Consider the following 20,565-nt stretch of genomic DNA (forward strand, 5'->3'; position numbering starts at 1 on the left):
AAGTGACTTTGGACAGAATTATGTATTGGCGTTATATTTAAATCTGAAAAATCACGAATACGGTTCGTCCTTGGGCGAACAGAATGAGTAGTGTACAAAAATACATAGACATGCTTAAATCGACTCAAAAGTGATTAAATCTTGTTAGTTGGGGAGGTATGAATATTCCAAAAGGATTGTACCTATAGACTTAATATCTGGATGTGCACATCTGCCAGTCAGACAGACAGATAGAAGGATATATTTATTCCAACTTCAGAGTGTCTGAAATTGCGCTGGTTTAATACACTCGGTGTCTAAACTCGGCATTTTACATGATAGCTACAAACCTTTATATCACGAATCCATCATTGTGTTGAAATAATATTAGAAGTTGCAATATTTAAGACAGTTTATCCCAAAATAAATGTACCACCTCATTTCCGGAATTATGACAGTTATAGCCGCATTTCCATCTGAAGAAGCTATATTTTAGAATTTCAGATTTTTGGAATTTGGATATATAGGTCCATAACCATTCTAAAGGTTTCGATTAAATTCAAGTATTTTGACGGTCGTTGGTGTATTTCTGTTGGTATTCGAAGTTCATGGTGGGCAAAAAAACTTCCTCGAAGAAAATATATATGTAGGTGCATTTTAATATTCTTGGCCTAGTAGACGTTGTTATTTTGAGACAGACATGATAAAGGAGGACATATCTAATTATACCCTACACAACTATGTTGTCAGGGTATTATAGCTTTGTGCAGCCCCAAAAGTTTGTAACGCCGCGAAATATTGGTCCTAGACCCACCCTTAAGTATACCGATCGTCATATCTCGACTAGCTGAGTCGATCTAGACATGTGTGTCCGTCCGTCCATTATAATTTGTAAACACGATGCAGGCCACAGTTATGGACCAATCTTCGCGAAATTTTGCATGTAGAGTGGATTCAGGCCAATGAAGACCCCTATTGCTTTTAGAAAAGATCGGTTAATATTTAGGGGATGAAATGGACCAAAAACTTTATTTTTGTCGGGTTTTCTGGTCGCTCCAGAGGCCGCAATTATGGCCCAAACACCGCGATTTTTTGCATGGAGAAGGGGATCGGGCCAAAGAATAAGCATGTCTGTTTTGATAAAGATCGTTCAATATTTAGCGGTTCAAATGGACCCTGACTTTTGTGTGAAAATTAACAAAATTTGTATTCTATGGCGTATATGTTTGCCCCTGAAGGACCTAGACCCAAAAAATTGATAGTGTGTTCAAGAGGAGTGGTTGACCTTTAAATTTATACCAATTACATGGTCGTATGTACTCAGATGTGGGAGTTACATCTAAATATTTACAGGTGCTTACGTATTCAGACATTATTTAGTAACCCAATACCACACTAGAGGGCGGAAATATAGCGCTGATAGCTTTGAAAATTTCCATGAAATTCCAGTTATGGTCAAGGACAACGCCTATAATTTCCAATGATGATCAGATAATAATTTTGGGATGAAGTGGACTGAAAACTTAACCTTTTGTGTTATTTATTTATTATTATTATTATTTAATTTTTTTAAACTGTTGAATATAAATATATAGTTTATTCTGAGACTTGAAGTGGATTTTGACGTAGAATATTTTATTCTTTCACATTATATACCTAGAATTAAGTTTCATGTTACTTTAATGCACTTTGTCGAAAAAAATACTGGGAAATATCTTTGAAAAAATACAAGAACATTTTGAATTGTTGAATTTGAGACCATCTATAGGCCACAATTGAAAGCCCAACATCATAACATAAGTCACGGTAAAGAGAATCTGGACAAGTACAGCCCTCGTCTACTGAATATTTGTAATATTTGTTGACCTTTAGTCGGGTTTCAAGAGGGTGCAAATAATGCAAAATTAGATTTTCGTGGAAGTTGTGTAGGGTATTATATGGTCGGCCCCGTCCGACTATACTGTTCCGCTCACCTGTTTTCAAATAAATTGTCATTCCAAGTTCTTGGTTGTTAAAAAAAATCTTAAATAAAAATGTTCAATATATATTGACGTTTTGCCATAGAAGGTCTTGGCGAATTTTTATAATTTTAAAGTTTTTAGCCGGATTTTGCAATTGAAAGGTCTGTAAGTGGACATTTTTGGTCTTTGGAGTATGAAACACATATTTTCAGAAAATGTTAAATATGGGCCCATATTTTCATATAACCATGTTCTAATATAAAGGTCCCGGTCCACTTTCGATATGTTGAAGGCCCTAAGCGCACTTGGCAAGTGTTCTCAGAGGTCTTCAGTTTCTTAAGGTATATAGTAGACTTCATAAAGTCCTTTATAGATAGAAAAGATATAAAGCATGTCTTTAAATAGAAGACATTCAAGATCGCTACACAGAACAGAACAAATTCTTGAAGCCTACTATAGGCAGAATAATTTCTAAAGGTTTTCTGTAGACACAAGATCTACTACACTCAGAAGACCTTCTTAGGTAGAATACTTTTAATATCTTCTGGTGATAGGTCTTCTGTCTTCATTAGGTAGATAACCGTTTAAAGGACTTCGAGGTCTGAATGCAAACGAACTTATAAAGACGATTCTTATCCAGAAGACTATGAGGTCTTTTGTAGATAAAAGAACTCTATATACAGAAGATCTTTAAAAAGTCTTCCAATGGTTGTCGATAGATCGAAGACTTTTATATAAAAGAGCTTCTATAGGGTCTTCTACAAAATCTTCTAATGGCTTCTACAGACTCAAAATCTTTTAAAGATTTTATATAGACAAAATAAGTCTTTTATAAGAAGAAGATGTCTTTTGGAAAAGTCTTCTATTAAATGATGTTCTAATGGAATTATATAGACCTTCTAAGTATGACTTCAGAAAATTGTTTTTCGAAATAAGAAACATGAAATATAGCCCTTCTTAATTCCCATTATTCCCCCACACTCCTATATATTCCACTGCCTCGATTTAAATCTGTGACGTTTTTAAATTGCCATAAAATTTCAAATTAATCGATTTCCCAATGGTATATAGCAAATGTGTTCTTCAATGGATTTTTGGACATAATTCATTTTATAAATATTTCAATAAGATTTTCAAATGAAAATTTAAAAAAAAAATCGACTTAAATTATGATTAGATTTGATTATTTTATAAAAAAATCTATATAATTTATGACCCATTAAGAATTAATATACGATTAGATAACTTTGAAATTTGGCAGGCGTTACTTTTTCAGCAGAATATGTAGTGTTGGTGGTTAGGGTGAAGGTGAAGGCAGTTGTAAAGCATTGTCCGTTAGAAACGGACCACTGGAGATGTTGCGATCTACGTTATTGGTTGTGGCCCTAGGAGCCATTGTGGCTCTTAGCAGTGCAAGCGGAATTGCTTATGATGGGTAAGTTTTGCTGATGTTTTAACTATGAGGTATATAAGGAATCAAATGCTAACAATTTTAAATTTCAGTTACAAAATCTTCGAAGTTGTTCCCCAAACCCAAGAACAACTGGACTTCTTGTTTGACATCTCGAAATATGAAGAGTTCTATGATTTCCTGGCTCTGAAGAAAATTCCCAATCATGTAGCCCGTGTTATGGTCAACCCCAATGAAGAGGAGAATTTCCTGACATCTTTGGACTCGCTGAATTTATCATACCGCGTGCTCAATGAAAACGTGGGCAAGACCATTGAGCGTGAATTCCAATTGAGCAAACTAAAGCGCAATTTGGCTCCATTCAGTGGCAAGGGCCGCTTGAGCACCGAACGTTATTATTCTCATGCTGAAATCAATGCCTATATTGAGGATTTGGCCGAACGTTATCCTGAACGTGTTGTTGTACAACAAGTTGGAAAATCCTATGAGGGACGTGACATGAAAACCATAACCATTACCAATGGTGATGGCCGTAAAATGAAGAATGTCATCTTCATGGATGGCGGTTTCCACGCCCGTGAATGGATTTCACCAGCCGCCGTTCTCTATGTCATCGAACAATTGGTTGAAAATTTCGAAGAGAATGCTGAACTACTTGCCGATTATGATTGGGTTATTTTGCCCATGGTCAATCCAGATGGTTATGAGCATACCCAGACGGGAACATTGGCACGTATGTGGCGTAAGACCCGTCAACCCTATACATTTGCGGGTAAAACTTGTTATGGTGCTGATCCAAATCGTAACTTTGGTTTCCATTGGAATGAAGAGGGTGCATCGAATAATCCCTGTGTTGATACCTATGCTGGACCTAAAGCTTTCTCGGAGAATGAAACTATTATTGTGCGTGATTTAATGCATTCGTTGAGGGGACGTGGTGTCATGTATTTGACCATTCACTCATATGGCAATTATTTGCTGTATCCTTGGGGATGGACTTCGTAAGTTCCGCTTAACGATTTGTGTAATTTAGTACTAATTTCATTTTTTTCTTATTAAAGTGATTTACCCGACACCTGGCCCGATTTGGATGAAGTGGCTCGTGCTGGTGGTGATGCCATCTACGAGGCTACCGGTACTGTTTATAGTGTTGGTTCTGCCACCAATGTTTTGTATATTGCCGCTGGTGCTAGTGATGATTATGCTTTCTATGCTGGTTTCCCCATTTCCATTACCATGGAATTACCAGGAGGTGGTCTTACCGGTTTCGATCCTCCAGCCTCGAAAATTGATCCATATGTCAAGGAGACTTGGATTGGTATTCGTGCCATGGCTAAAAAAGTTGTTGAGAAATATCCCACCGAAAGGCCTGATTTTTTGTAAATTAATTAACAGTTATGGTTAATTGTTTTCTTTTTAATTAAAATTTACAAAAATCAAAATCTGTTTCTTTTAATTAAAAAGGTGTGAATGGTTAATGTGTTGATGATTTAACAGATAATTGAATGATTGATTTTGCAGAAGGAGACATTGACTGATAAACGAATTGGTCTGATCAGATTTTCGTATGGTTTATTGGATTGTTATTGGTGGTTGAACTGCAGTGATGGAATAATTTGTGTATGACAAGGGATAGTAATGAAAATGTGAATATTTTTAATTATGCCACTCCTAGGTTTCTTTGTTTTCCAAATGTGGTATATCGGTCTACGTTTCTGTACAACTCTAATATAACGGTAACCTCCAATATTCGGTATTTTGAGGCTTGTGGCCGTATTTTCCAACCCAAAAGGCTGTAATTTGGCATTTCGGGGTTTTGGAGGCTGGCATACATCTGTGCAGAAAATGAAGTCCATGCATTGACATTGCCCGCATACTGTAGGTATGTTGAAGATTATAGCAGTCTAGGTTCTTTGTAAAGAATATACGTTTTCCCGGAAAATGTTCAATGTTTTTAAATACATACAGAGGTCCCGCTTGCTAATTAAAATTTCCCAGTGTAATATTCCGACCTTAGTGGTATTTAATTATCTAAGAGTATATAAAAACGTACTAGCACACAATTTACCATGTGACGCAACAGTTTCTTTTTGACAACCTTCGAGCGACAGACATCAATGTTGGAACACTTACCTGTGATCTTCATACCAAAAAATGGATGCGAGCCTTAAATTTCAAAATTTTCTGCAAATAAGTTTCTTACACACGAAGAAACCGGAATTCCAAATTTCAGTTAAGGGAACCCCCCATTCTCGATTTAAAATTTTCAAGATTTTCAATGGGCTGGTAAATCAATACCAATGCTTGTTATGGTTTGTAACTTTGCATATACATATATATTTATACCCTACACAACTATGTTGTCAGGGTATTATAGTTTTTTGCAGCGCCCCAAGAGTTTCTAACGCCGCGAAATATTGGTCCCAGACCCACCTTTAAGTATACTGATCGTCATATCCCGACCCCGAATCGATCTAGACATGTGTGTCCGTCCGTCCTTCTGTCCATTATAATTTGTAAACACGATGCAGGCCCCAGTTATGGACCAATCTTCACGAAATTTTGCATGTAGGATGTGTTCTGTCCAATGAAGACTCCTATTGTTTTTTGAATAGATCGGTTAATATTTAGGGGATGAGATGGACCAAACACTTTATTTTTGCCTAAACTTCGCGAGAAGGGGATCGGACCAAAGGATAAGCATGCCTGTTTTGATAAAGATCGGCCAATATTTAGCGGGTCAAATGGACCCATACTTTTGTGTGAAAAATGACAAAATTTGTATTCTTTGACATATATATTTACCCTTGAAGGACAAAGACCCTCTTGATAGTATATCCAAGAGGAGTTGTTGGCCTTTAAATTGATACCAATTATATTGTTGTATGTACTCGGATGTGGGAGTTACACTTAAATATTTACAGCTGCTTACGTATTTAAATATTATTTAATAAACCATTTCCACACTAGAGGGCGGTAATGGTTTATCCTTGAGGATCCAGGTATGGTCAAGGACAATGCCTATAATTTTCGGTGATGATCAGATTAAAATTTAGGAATGAAGTGGACCGAAAACTAAATTGTTTGTGTTTTTTCGAGTCAATTTATAGGCCACAAGCCGAACATCACAACACAACCCACGGTGAAGGGATCTGGAAAAGTAATTAGAAGGGCTGTACTGAATATTGGGATATTCGGAAAATATGTCAATGTAAGGAAGATGTGCTGTTGATCTCTGATCGGTCAAGAGGGTGCAAATATCACGAAATATTGACCAGGCTCGAAATAAACATACGCAAAAGTTAGAGTTCCGTGGTAGTTGTGTAGGGTATCATATGGTCGGCCCCGTCCGACTATACTGCTCCGCTCACTGGTTTTGTTATTGTTTTGTTGTTTTTTTGAGATTAAAGAAAACTCCTTATTTTTGGTAATGGCATGATAACTCCTCACTGGAGCATCGTAATCCGAAAATTCCAACGGTTATAGAATGAGCACATGTCTGGCTCTCGCATCAACTAGGATTATTGGCTTCGCTCAAAAGTTAACAAAATGGCGTACGTTTGAAAAATGTTTTTTGGAAACTCGCCTATTTTTGACCACAAACCAAAGAGCTATACATTCACAGAGAAACGTCCCAAATAAGGAGATTGCAATATTGGGATCTCCTTACAATTATGCACATAGAATTTCACTCTGATTATGGGTCATATTACAAAAACAAAACATAGTATTTCCGATATCACCTATAATACAGTTGAACTTCACTATAACGAATCTTCAAATAAAGAACAAGTGGGAATAATAAAGAACAAGTTATCATTGGTGACTATGAGTCGACTGGACTCAGGTAAACATTTAAATAAATTTTAATCGTCCAAATCGAATTGACAACAAACGACCAAAAAGGTATGATATTAAAATATTTAAATTTGACATGAACCTATTTTCATAAATTTATGTCAGGAGATGATCTTTTACACTCCCAGAAATCGGAATGGTGAACAGACACTGAGATCAAAACGTTGCACTATATTGAAATTTTTTCCTCCAAAGAGTCTTGTGTAACCAGTAAAGTCAAATTGACCAATATAGCCACCTATTTGGCAAAATGCAATAGTACCATTGAAATACATATAATGGGTAATATTATATGTATTTTACAGCACCAACTATCCTAAATGTATTCGCAACTTATGATAACAACCCTAAATTTTTGACATTTTTATCAAATTTTTCGTCATTCTGGTTGTCATTCAATCGAGGCTAAACTGTACAGTAGAATAGAATGCCGGACGGTAAACAATAAAATTGAAGTGCAATCGCACTAAAATTAATCTCTGAATCTCTTGCCGATATATGGGACAGATTATTAGACGGCATACGTCTCGACAAACTTTCCACACATAGTGAGGAGAATTGTATAAACACACACAAACCACACCTCTCCAAGGAGATCATAAATTTTGATCTCAAATCGGTAGTGTAAAATCCAACCAGACTACGGTCAAATAATAATCTTTAGTTTTGTACATTGATAAATATATTTATAGTTCAACGTCAATGGTATACAATTTTCTACAATAGGTTGGGGTGAAATACTTTTTTTAGTATTTTTTTATTTGAAATTGCCCATTCTAACATTGTACCGGACATGCGATCATTATCAGCTAATAATTATTTCGAATTGGGTTTCCTTCAATTGTATTGATTAGCAATTATTTATCATTGCTGGCGATAAGATTATGATAAACGTGTTTGTGTGTGTTCGACATTCATTGCTATGAAATTAAGAAATCTTTACAACGCTTCAACAATATTTGACAGTTGATTTTTGACAGTGTTTGGGGAAAGAAGGAAGAATATAATGTCTGCCACTCGAGTAGCAGCAGGAGTAGCGACAGCTATTATTTGTTTAATTGTAATAACTGCAGAGGCGACTAATTACGATGGGTAAGATTGATCGACAGTGATTGTTGGTGTTGATGTGTAAAGTGTTTTTTTTTTTTTTTTTTGGACGAAAAAGGATACACAATCGTATGAAAACAAACGGATCCGATAGAAAATATTTCATTAAATGATATTTGAGATGACCATATTGGATTTTATATTATAGTCCTCTACATTGGATTCTACGAATAGAAGAACTTTTGATGTATTCGAGGCTTAAAAAGTCTGGGTACGGTATATATAATAGGTTTTCGGAACAACTCTCTCCTTTAAAATAATCATCAGGTTATATTTCCTTTATAGAACGTCTTCAGAGAACGATGAGTTTTCCATATTCTGGAGGTAATTCTACAAATTTTGTTTGTTTGAAGTAGTTTTCTGACTGAATGGGTTCTTCCGAACCTTTTTCGGTAAAGTTCCGACAAAGGCTTTTCTCCAGAAGAACTCTTGCATTCTAATCATAGACGATTTCCAAGACTTCCTTTATCTATTAAATAGATGGACCAGATAATCTCCATGGATTTTCCAACATAAACTAATTCAATCCGATGTCCTCTGGTATTTTCCTATAGAAAAAAATTCCCAGTTTGCTGTGTTTTTTTAAACAAATCAGGCCTGATGTCCACAGAGTTTTCTTCTATAGAAAAAAATTGAACCTCATGAGGTGGTAGAATTTTTTTCCTACAGCAAAAAATAAAATAAATAAATAAAAAATGGACTTGATGTCCCACAAGGTTCTATATATTTTGTTCCTAAAGAAATTTGTTTCTAAACTGAAATTAATCGAACCCCATTAGGTGCTGGGAATTCTAAAGAAAAATGATTGGAAATAATGTCCTCAACATTTTTCGGATTTAAAAACAAAACGGACCTGTGGTTCAGTTATTATTTTTTCGACATAAAAATGGACCTGAGATCCTGTGAGGGCTTCCAATATGGATATTGTTCTATATAGAAGGTTCCTGAGAATTTAATTATCTATAAAATTCGGTTTACAGCTGCTATGAACAGATTCATAAAAAAATCGGATCTTTAAACAAATTTCTATAGATAAGAATCAGTCCGGAGGGTTTGCAAATCGTTTCCAATAGAAATAACCATTACGAGTGTCTGTAATTTTATTCGCTAGAAAAAATCGAACCTGATTGTTTAAAAATCGGTCCTGAAGTCACCAATTTGTTTTTGTGTGCAGAATAATATCGACAATTTTTTGTGTCTATAAAAATATCTACCCTAAACGACTTGTAGTTTTTGTTATAAAAAGCTTGATCCTTTTCAAAAATATCAGCACTTCGGAAATACAAAAATTGAATTGGTGTCTTGATAACCGTGCACTTTTACAAGACGCCAATGGTTGTTCTCAAAACTGATTTTTTTTAGAAACACAATCTCTCACACCCATACATAAAGTTCCCTATCAGACATTTAATTCCGATGATCATAAATATTTTCATAGCATTTTAGATAGTAGATCATAAACCAATTGTTTTACTGGTCAATTTAATTGACGTTTATTTCTGTATTCTTACTAATTTGTTTATGTGTGTGTGTGCTTTAAACAGTTACAAACTATATCGGCTATCCGCACCATGGACAAAACAACAACGTGATATGTTCGTACAAATGACCTTGAACGAAGACGCCTACGAATTTGTCCATCCCAATAAGTACATTGTAAATCCAGACTACTTGGAGGAGTTCAAAACAACTTTACAACAAAACGGTATTACCTTCGAACTGCAAGATGAAGATGTCGGAGCGACGGTGCGTAAAAATTTCGAACAAAATCGTGCTATGCAAAAGTTGTTCCCCTACAAGGGCCAGGGTCGTTTGGGTACCAATCAATACTACAGTCACGCTGTCATCAATGCATATTTGGAATCATTGGCCAGAACTTATCCCCAGCGCGTATTTTTACGTAAAGTCGGCTTATCCTTTGAGGAACGTGATTTGAAAGCTTTGATTATTACCAACGGTGATGGTCGCAACGATAAGAATGTCATCTTGGTCGATGGTGGTTTCCATGCCCGTGAATGGATTTCGCCAGCAGCTGCAATTTATGCCATCGAACAATTGGTAGAGAATTTCGAAGAAAATCGCGATCTGCTGGAGGATTATGATTGGGTTATATTGCCTGTAGTTAATGCTGATGGTTATGAATATTCTCAGCAGTCGGCCGAAACAAGAATGTGGCGTAAAACACGTAAACCATTGTTCCATCAAGGTGGCATTTGTTACGGTACCGATCCAAACAGAAATTTTGATTTCAAGTGGATGGCTGGCGGTGCCTCTTCAGATCCCTGTTCGAATACCTTTGCTGGACCCAACCCATTTTCAGAACCCGAAGCAAGAGTTGTAAGGGATTTGATTCAAACATATAAGAAAAAGGGACAAATGTATTTGACGTTACATTCAAGTGGCAGTTTGTTACTTTATCCATGGGGTTGGACTTCGTAAGTTTAAAAAGATATAACTATATAATAATGATATAGATCTAAGCTAGATTTGTTTTGTAATATTTGTAGTGATCTTCCCGAAACATGGCCAGATTTACACGAAGTTGCCACAGCCGGTGCTGATGCCATTAAAAATGCCACTGGTCGTGAATACACCGTGGGCTCATCGACAAATGTTTTGTATATAGCTGCTGGTGCCAGTGATGATTATGCCTTCAATGCCGGCTTCCCCATTTCCTTCACAATGGAATTACCAACAGCTGGTTCAACGGGTTTTGATCCACCAGTTGAGATGATCGACAGTTTGGTCAAGGAGACCTGGGTGGGTATTCGTGCCATGGGCTTGAAAGTTATCGAGAAATATCCTTTGGTTTAAATAAAAGTATTAATAAGATATTGTAATAAAAAATTGGAAATTTTGTTATGTTTTTAAATAATATTCAAATTGTACGTAAAATTTAATTAAATTATATTATACATTACAGTTCAATTAGTATACTGTTGCACATTTTCGAAAACTAGCAGAAGTTGTAGCCAAATATAGGAGAATGAAAACAAAAATGGCGAGGTTCTGAAAAACCGAAATAGGGCGGTACCTTTGTATGGGACTAATTCAAAATATATACTAAAAAATCGTTCAAAAATAACGAAAATGCGGTGAATGAATTTGGAATGACAAATTGTTATATTTTAAATTCTAATCGGTTCGAAATGTAAACACCGACTCCTCCCGGTTGGAAATAAACATAAACCCATCAAAATATCGATCCATTGTATGGTATAGAGAATAACGCGTTTAAATTTGAAATTTGCCAAATCTTATCCGAACATGAACCTATGTGGAACAATTCGTGCTAGGAAGCAAAGAAATCAAAATACAAAATTACAGATCCCAACAGATGCTATCTTTGTGATGAGTTTAACATGGTTATATCGATAAAATGTTATATTTCGAGCCTGGGTAGTATTTCGTGATATTCGCACTCTCTTGACCGATTAGATATCAACAGATATATTACGAAACTTGGCACACAAACTTCTGGACTAAATTCAGTACGTTATGCAACATAAGAACTTTGGCACATTATTTAAATTAAATCGGACGAAAAAATATATATCGGACGAAAAAATATATATCTGAACCGATTTTCACGAAACTTGGCAGACATCGCTCTAGGCTCAATTCAATACGTCATGCCAAATTTCGTGCAAATGGGAAGATATATAGGGACTTTGGTGCACCATTTGCATGAAATCGGACGAAACTCTATATGGAAGCTATATCGAAATTTGGGCCGATTTTCATGAAACTAAACAGACATCATTCTAGGCTCAATTCAGTACGTTATGTCAAATTTCGTACAAATAGAAAGATATAGAGGGACTTTGGTGCCCCATTTACCTTAAATCGGACGAAACTATATATGGGAGCTATATCTAAATCTGAACCGATTTTCATGAAACTTGGCACACATCATTCTGGACATAATGCAGTACGCTATGACAAAATTCGGGCAAATCGAAAGATTTTCAGGGTCTTTGGTGCACCATTTACCAAAAATCGAACAAAAATATATATGGGAGCTATATCTAAATCTGAACCGATTTTTCCCAATTTCAATAGGGTTTCAGCCAAATCGGATTAAAAGTGCGACCTGTACTTTGTTTACAATTTAACATCAACAGACAGGCAGACGGACGGGCATGCATAAATCGACTTAGAAAGTGATTCTATGCATATTCTCAAAAGGAACCATGTGTCTATCTCGTTTATTTTTGCCTGTTACAAACATATGCAGATCACACTGTACCACAGTGTGGTGAAGGGTTTAATGATAATCGCTTGGTGCCAAGTCCGGATTGTATGGCGGATGCATTAAAATTTCCCAACCAAATCTCTGGTGAGTCACTGTATATGTGTCTGATCTCTACTGTTGACAGTAGAGATCAGAATTTAGCGTTCGGCGATATGGAAGCAACTCATAATAAATAATGTCATTCCAATCCCACCAAATGCAAAGCAGAATCTTCCTTGTCGTTAGTCCTGGTTCGGCCACCGTTTAATGTGATTCACCTGCTGTTAATTTGCGTGGAACCCTTACACCGAGCAGCTTTGTGTAAATGGTTCAAAAAAGTTTTATGGTCGGTTTTTAGCTCCAGGCCGATGTCACGACTGCTAAAATGCCGGTCAACTTCGATCATTTCTCCGATTTGATATTGAAAAGTCGACTTTTGCGCTCGACTACGTATCCCTAGAATACACCTTCTGTCATATTTCACGATTTTTTTCCGTGACCATAGAACGATCTTCTGCGCACAGATTTAATGCAACTATCCTAAAATGTGGATAGGAATAATAGTCCGATATCAAATAAAGTAAATGCAATTTTAACGAAATAATCATTTTAAATTATGCTCAAGGTTAAATTATTCTCTGAGGGCTCAATTCGAACAATAATAATTTGGACTGTATACAAAAATTTTTACTGTACACGTTTTGCCCTTATATCAAGAAACGCATAAATTGCCAAAAATTTGATTTTTTATACGCATCGTCTTATATCAGGTCTTTTCTTTTTCGACAAACCAGGCATATAATGTCGCTATAACCGCCAGTCAATAATTGGGTACTGTTCAACCAATAAGGGATGGCATACATAGCAGCAGCTGGAGGGAAAATCTTTTTGTTGGCCTTGCTGTTCCCGTTGTTGACGGTAATGACCTGTCACGGTTTTCATAGGATTTTATAAAAGTTTTGACAATAACACTGTTGGTCTAGACCTTGGCCAATTCATTGAGGTTAGCATACATGGCATCGAAACGTTGGAAGCTGGCGAAACCAATGCGGCCGGTGGTGTCAGCAGCAGAACGGACGTAGTTCACTTGTACTGACTCTTCGGCAGTGATTTGTACCACATTTGGTAAGGGTATGGGTGAGACCTAATTTGGTTATAGGGATGTGGAAATCGAATAGATCTTCAGGTTGAATCTGAAGGTCAATTGGTGAGTATATTATATATTATTTATATAGCAATATTCTTGTAAGTATATGGTGCAGTTAGGTCAATATTAAGAATTTTTGGACGATCTTATCACTATAACTAAATTATTGCAGTATACTCTGCACGCAATATACACTGTCAATATTTTTTGTGGCAAACCTCGCATATAAGTTCGGTATAACCTTCAGATTACATACATATTTTTGTAAACATTGTTGGTTTTGCAATAAATACCACAACGTGTTACCCTTATCAATTTCAAATTAACTTCGCAAGCATGCGTTTTCCTTGGCAATGACCCTGATTTTCTAGTATTGAATATTTGTTATCTATAAAATGAAATTGCTATAACCTCAAGACTAAAATTACAACAAAATACATGCGGGTGCGATAAATTATGATATTCATAGGCATTACACCCAAACATATTGACTACCAACAACTTCCCTACCACTCTGCTGGAAAATAAATACCCTATGACCTGGTTGTCATTACAAATTCCGTTGACTTTATTTTGTTGCTATTTCCTGCAATTTAATCGCATAATACCTGGTAGCGTTAATCTAATTAAAAGTTAACAACAATTGACACACTTTTTCAGTTGGAACACAATTGAAATACAATAGGCGAATGTTTATCTTAGGCGGTGGCACAGTTGGACTTAAAAACATACTTCGAAGTAATACAAAATGTAAACATGAATGAATGAGACATAAAAAACCCAACAACAATTGAAGTGTTCAACACTTCACTTGAAGGTATTCTCAATTAATTGAAAGCAAAAGTTAGGTAAACAAAAATTAAAACAATTCGTAATGAAATAATTAGAAAATTAATATACTTGAATGAGGGGTTGGAGTGGAATTTGAGTTTTTGTTTAATGACGTTTTAAAATGTACATGTTTATTAATTCAATATTCTACCCTCAATCATAGGTTGGAATGTCTATTAGTCGGAGATTCTCTGATGACACCATATAACAGTACCGAAAAATTAAAAATATTGGTCTAGATTTCGACATACACCACATATGAAGGTCTCGCCCCCTTATAGTTCTTTGGACTTTATATCACCATTTTTCCATTTTCTTGGCGAAAAAATCTTGTAGATAATTTTGCATTCATGTTTTAATATCCTCCAATCGAAGGTGCTGTTTTGAGTATTTCGGGCATTTATAGAATGTGAAAAACATATTTGCAGAAATTGTTGAATTGAAAGTGTTGTCATAGCTCCGAAATTAATGTTCCACCCTATGTTAAGTATGTTAAAGGTCATAGCCGAGGATCTAATTTGGTATTTCTGGTGCTTGTAAGGTGTAAAACGTCTTTGAGAAAATTGGTCAATGTTTTGAAATAGCATCAGGTGAATGCCCCGCCTTATTATACCCTTCACCACACTGGTACAGGGTATTATGTCTTTGTGCATATGTTTGTAACAGGCAAAAGGAAACGAGATAGACCCATAGTTCCTTTTGAGAATATTCATAGAATCACTATCTAAGTCGATTTATGCATGTCCGTCCGTCTGTCCGTCTGTTGGTGTTAAATTGTAAACAAAGTACAGGTCGCATTTATAATCCGATTCGAATGGAATTTGGCACAGATCATTTGTTTGGCCCAAGGACGAACCCTATTGAAATTGGGAAAAATCTGTTAAGATTTAGATATAACTCCCATATATATTTTCGTCCGATTTAAGGTAAATGGTGCACCAAAGACCCTATATATCTGTCGATTTGTACGAAATTTGGTATAACGTACTGAATTTAGGCTAGAGTGATGTCTGCCAAGTTTCGTGTAAATCGGTCCAGATTTAGATATAGCTCCCATATATAGTTTCGTCCGATTTCAGGTAAATGGTGCACGAAAGTCCCTATATAATTTTCGATTTGCACCAAATTTGGCACAACGTACTGAATTGAGTCTAGAGTAATGTCTGCCAAGTTCCGAGAAAATCGGTCCTGATTTAGATATAGCTCCCTTATATAGTTTCGTCCGATTTCATGTAAGTGGTGCACCAAAGTCCCTATATATCTTTCGATTTGCACCAAATTTGGCATAACGTACTGAATTGAGCCTAGATTGATGTCTGTCAAGTTTCGAGAAAATTTCGTCCGATTTCATGTAAGTGGTGCACCAAAGTCCCTATATATCTTTTGATTTGCACCAAATGTGGCATAACGTACTGACTTGAGCCTATAGTGATGTCTGCCAAGTTTTAGATAGAGCTCCAGATTTAAATATAGCTTCCACATATAGTTTCGTCCGATTTACAGTAAATGGTGCACCAAAGACCCTATATATCCCTCGATTTGCACGAAATTTGACATAACATTCTAAATTGGGCGTAGAATAATGTCTGTCATGTTTCGTTGCGTTTTATAGCTCCAATATATAGTATCCCAACGGATGACCTATTGATATTTTTTGAAGTCGAATGACATATTTTATTTCATCCAATTTCATGTTAATAGTCCTGTTTAATATACTCATAGTGATTTTACTACTTTCCTTACTGGTTTTAGGTATGTTAAAGGTTCCACATAAATTATCCAATCGAAGTGGCAGTTATGTATAATTTCGGGATTTTTTGAGGGCAAAAAACTTCTTGGCAGAAACATTTTAAAATATGACAAAATTTTGACCTAACCTGCATGTAATTGTCGCATCTCAGGATTTGCATAATTTTGCAACCAATGCAGATGTAACGTGAAAATCGATCGATCCAATTTAAAATCTCAAAGCATATCCCTTAATTTCTCCCATTACAAAATTTCACTCAAATTACTATTTCTATAATCTCATTCAATTTATTCGTTTCATTACGTTACAATTTAATATTTTTCAATAACCTTCTCAGCCATAGCCTTAATACCCAACCAGGTTTCGCTGACAAAAGGTTCGATTTGGGCGGGTTTGGGATCGAAACCGGTACCTCCAGCTGGCAATTCCATGCAAATGGCAATTGGGATCTTGGCCTTGGCCAAAGCATAATCATCACTACCACCAGCAGCGGCATACAAGACATTGGTGGAAGAGCCCACGGTGTAACGGGTTCCGGTGGCAGATTTGATAGCTGTAGCAGCAGCTTGAGCAACTTCATCCAAGTCCTTGACGTTTTCGGGATATTCACTAGACAAAGACAAATTTGGAATTTAACATTTCTTTCCAGGAGGAAAAGAACGTAAATATAAATGTTCCACTTACGAAGTATAACCCCAAGGATACAACAAATAGTTGCCATAAGAGTGCAGAGTCAAATAGAATTTTGCGCGGCCAGTCAAGGAGAGCATCAAATCGCGGAGAAGACGAGTTTCGGGTTCAGAGAAAGCAGTCTTACCCTTGAAGGTATCGGAGCAAGCCAAGCTGGAGGCGCCAACCTCTCCCCAGTGGAAATCGAAATTGCGGTTAGCATCGGTACCAACGCAGGATGAGGAGACAGGTTGACGGGTCTTACGCCACATACGGGAATTGGTGTGGGTATATTCATAACCATCGGGATTGACAACGGGCAAGATAACCCAATCGTAGTCCTTCAACAAGTGAGCGTTTTCAGAGTACTTCTCAACCAATTGATGGATGACATACAAAGCACCAGCAGGAGCAATCCATTCACGGGCATGAATACCAGCATCCATGAGGATGACCTTCTTGTTGGCTCTGCCGTCACCATTGGTGATGGTAATGGTTTTCATGTCACGATTTTCATAGGATTTGCCCAAAGTTTTGACAATAACGCGCTGGGGATAGGCCTTGGCCAATTCATCGAGGTAAGCATTGATGGCATCGAAACGTTGGAAGCTAGCGAAGCTAATGCGGCCGGTGACGTCAACAGCAGCACGAGCATAGTTCATTTGCTCAGCCTCCTCGGCAATGCTTTGGGCAACATTTTCATTGATGACGGTGTAGGTAAGACCGAATCTGGTCAAAGTGGTTTCGAAATCGACTTGATCTTCTGGTGTGACCATAACACGAGCGGTTTTACCAATCAACTTGGGCATATCGAAGAAATCATATTGTTCACTGGTGTAGAGACGCAACAAGACTTCCTTTTCGAAGGCATTGTTGGCATTGACATCGTAGATTTTGTAGCTGGAAAAAGAGGAGATCAAAAAAAATTAAGAAACTGAAATAATTTATTTTCCAATTCAAACTTACCCCTCATAGCTTTCAGCCGAGGCCAAAGCAATGCTGCAGAACAGCACGCTTAAAACGATTTTTAAGAACATCGTGGTAGTTGGTTGAAATTGAAACCCTCCGAACTGGACTGATACAACAGTCGTATTGTTTTCTATGCCGTTGGATATCAGCTTTTTATAGCACAATGAATTTCCCCCGGACTATTTTCCACCAATGGAGTTTCTTATCAGTTAAATATAATTTTTTTGTATTCGCACGGTAGCAGCCGGGTCACACTTCATGGTATTTTCATATCACAAATCAATTCCCTTCATTTGCTATCGTTTATGGTTGTGAAAAAAATCAAATCGTTTGATTTCTTTTGTTTTTTATCAGCTGACGTGTTCAGGTCCACCCGACACACGTCTTTTCGTTTTAGTTATCTTCTATGTGGAGACATTTAAAATTCCTAGAAATTTATGATCATTTTTGAAGAAATTTCAGATTTTGCAATGAAGCCCAAAAGTCCACAAAAAATTTATGGAGATGACGTTGGTCAGGCTGCCCTTCTTTTTTCAATTAGTTTTGATTCTATTTTATTTGTGCTTTTGTTATTTTTAGAAAGCAAAAAAAAAAAAAAAAATGAATTTAGGTTGAACTCAACTATAAACATAAATAATAAAAACATTTGGACAATTTAACTGACCAGTAGGGTAATTAGATTTATGGTTATTATTCTTCAAAAGTATGACCAATTTGTGTGAGTGGACCCATAATTTTTTTATTCTAGCATCTTCTAAGTTTGAATGTTATATAAGGATGTGCTATATTTGGATCAAATTTGGTAACGTACAAAGGGGTTATAGTGCCCATTAGCAGCTAGACAGACGGACGAAAATTTCTTGATCGATTCCAAATTTTCGGAAACGGAGTGGTTACAATATTTTTATCCCTAACAGAAAACTAAGGAAACTAATAGAGATCAGTGGCGAAAAGTGAAACTATAGTCTTATCAGCCTTAATAGTAGGTGAACAATTGAAAACTTTTACAGGGTATTATGTCTTTGTGCATATGTTTAAAACAACAAAAGGAAACGAGATAGACACATGGTTCCTTTTGAGAATATGCATAGAATCACTTTTTAAGTCCATTTATGCATGTCCGTCCGTCTGTCTGTCCATGTTAAATTGTAAACAAAGTACAGGTCGCATTTATGATCCGAATTGGATAACATTTGGCATAGGTCACTCATTTGGCCCAAGGACGAACCCTATTGAAATTGGGAAAAATCGGTTTAGATTTAGATATCTTTCGATTTGCTCGAAATTTGGCACAGCGTAATGAATTAAGCCTAGAATGACGAGTCTTAAGTTTCGAGAAAATCGGTTCAGATTTAGATATAGCATATATATATTTGTCCGATTTAATGTAAATGGTCCCTATATATCTTTCGATTTGCACGAAATTTGGTACAGCCTAATGATTTCGGTCTAGAATGATGTGTGTTAAGTTTCCTGAAAATCGGTCCAGATTTAGATATAGCTCCCATATATAATTTCGTCCGATTTAATATGAATGGTATACCAAAGTCCCCATATATATTTTGATTTGCACGAAATTTGGCATAGGGTAATGAATTAAGTCACCATACCAAATATGAGGCTATAGGACCCGGACCTATGTCTACAATTATCTACATTTACTTTTTTGTCCACTAAGAACCAGTAATGCAATATTACAGTCAATTTAGTTGGAACATCCGAAAACATATACAAAATATAGCACATATTTAAAAATATAAATAAAAACAACTAGAAACCAGTGAGCGGTGCAGTATAGTTGGACGGGACCGACCATATGATACCCTACGCCACTTCCACGAAAATCTAACTTTGTGTGGTTCTATATTCTGTTCTTGGGCAATACTTGGCGATATTTGCATCCTCTTGACCGACTAGAGGTCAACAAATATAACTAATATTCAGTACAGCTCTTCTAATTACTTGTGCAGATTTTCTTCACAGTGGGTTGTGTTGTAATATTCGGCTTTCAATTGTGGCCTATAGATCGACTCAAAAAAAAAAAAAACAAGTTTTCGGTCCACTTCATCCAAATATTATTATCTGACCATCACCGAAAATTATAAGCGTTGTCCTTGACATTAACTGAAACCTAACGGAACATTTTAAAACGATCAGCGCTATATTTCCACCCTCTAATGTGGTAACGGGTTACTAAATAATATCTGAACATGTAAACACCTCTAATTACGAACAATATAATTGGTGTCCATTGAAAAGTCAGCCACTCCTCTTGGATATACTATCAACTTCTCAGGTCTAGGTCCTTCAGGGGTAAATATATACGCTATAGAATACAAATTTTGTATTTTTTCCCACAAAAGTCTGGGTCCATTTACCCGCTTAATATTGACCGATCTTTATCAAGACAGGCATGCATATTCTTTGGCCCGATCCCCTTCTCCATGTAAAAATTCGTTCGTGCCATAATTGATGCCGCTGGAGCGTCCAAAAAAAAAAAAAAAAAACAGACAAAAAAGTTTTTGGTCCATTTCATCCTCTAAATATTATCCGATCTTTACCAAAAACAATAAGGGTCTTCATTGGCCAGAAATGGCAATACAGGCAAAATTTCGTCAAGATTGGTCCATAACTGTGACCTGTTTCGTG

General features: G+C 36.3%; 3 protein-coding genes across 3 annotated transcripts; 2 read left to right on the plus strand and 1 right to left on the minus strand.

Moving 5' to 3' along the window:
• Nucleotides 1-3,295: 3,295 nt before the first annotated feature.
• LOC133330552 (carboxypeptidase B1-like) lies at nucleotides 3,296-4,735 on the plus strand. Its single transcript, XM_061538992.1, has 3 exons — nucleotides 3,296-3,375; nucleotides 3,444-4,352; nucleotides 4,413-4,735. The coding sequence occupies exons 1-3, from the start codon at nucleotides 3,296-3,298 to the stop codon at nucleotides 4,732-4,734; spliced, it is 1,311 nt and encodes a 436-aa protein (XP_061394976.1). The 3' UTR covers nucleotide 4,735.
• Nucleotides 4,736-9,921: 5,186 nt separating this feature from the next.
• On the plus strand, nucleotides 9,922-11,130 carry LOC133330562 (carboxypeptidase B1-like). Its single transcript, XM_061539003.1, has 2 exons — nucleotides 9,922-10,751; nucleotides 10,824-11,130. Exons 1-2 carry the CDS (start codon nucleotides 9,922-9,924, stop codon nucleotides 11,128-11,130), a joined length of 1,137 nt encoding a protein of 378 aa, XP_061394987.1.
• Nucleotides 11,131-16,588: 5,458 nt separating this feature from the next.
• LOC133330520 (carboxypeptidase B1-like) lies at nucleotides 16,589-17,993 on the minus strand. Its single transcript, XM_061538960.1, has 3 exons — nucleotides 17,914-17,993; nucleotides 16,963-17,847; nucleotides 16,589-16,887 (listed from the first exon to the last, which is right to left on the minus strand). Exons 1-3 carry the CDS (start codon nucleotides 17,982-17,984, stop codon nucleotides 16,590-16,592), a joined length of 1,254 nt encoding a protein of 417 aa, XP_061394944.1. The 5' UTR covers nucleotides 17,985-17,993; the 3' UTR covers nucleotide 16,589.
• Nucleotides 17,994-20,565: the final 2,572 nt, after the last annotated feature.

Source organism: Musca vetustissima, unplaced genomic scaffold, assembly GCF_032173495.1.
Source record: "Musca vetustissima isolate MV318-11 ecotype Yass unplaced genomic scaffold, APGP_CSIRO_Mvet_v1 utg2123, whole genome shotgun sequence".
Classification (NCBI taxonomy): domain Eukaryota; kingdom Metazoa; phylum Arthropoda; class Insecta; order Diptera; family Muscidae; genus Musca; species Musca vetustissima.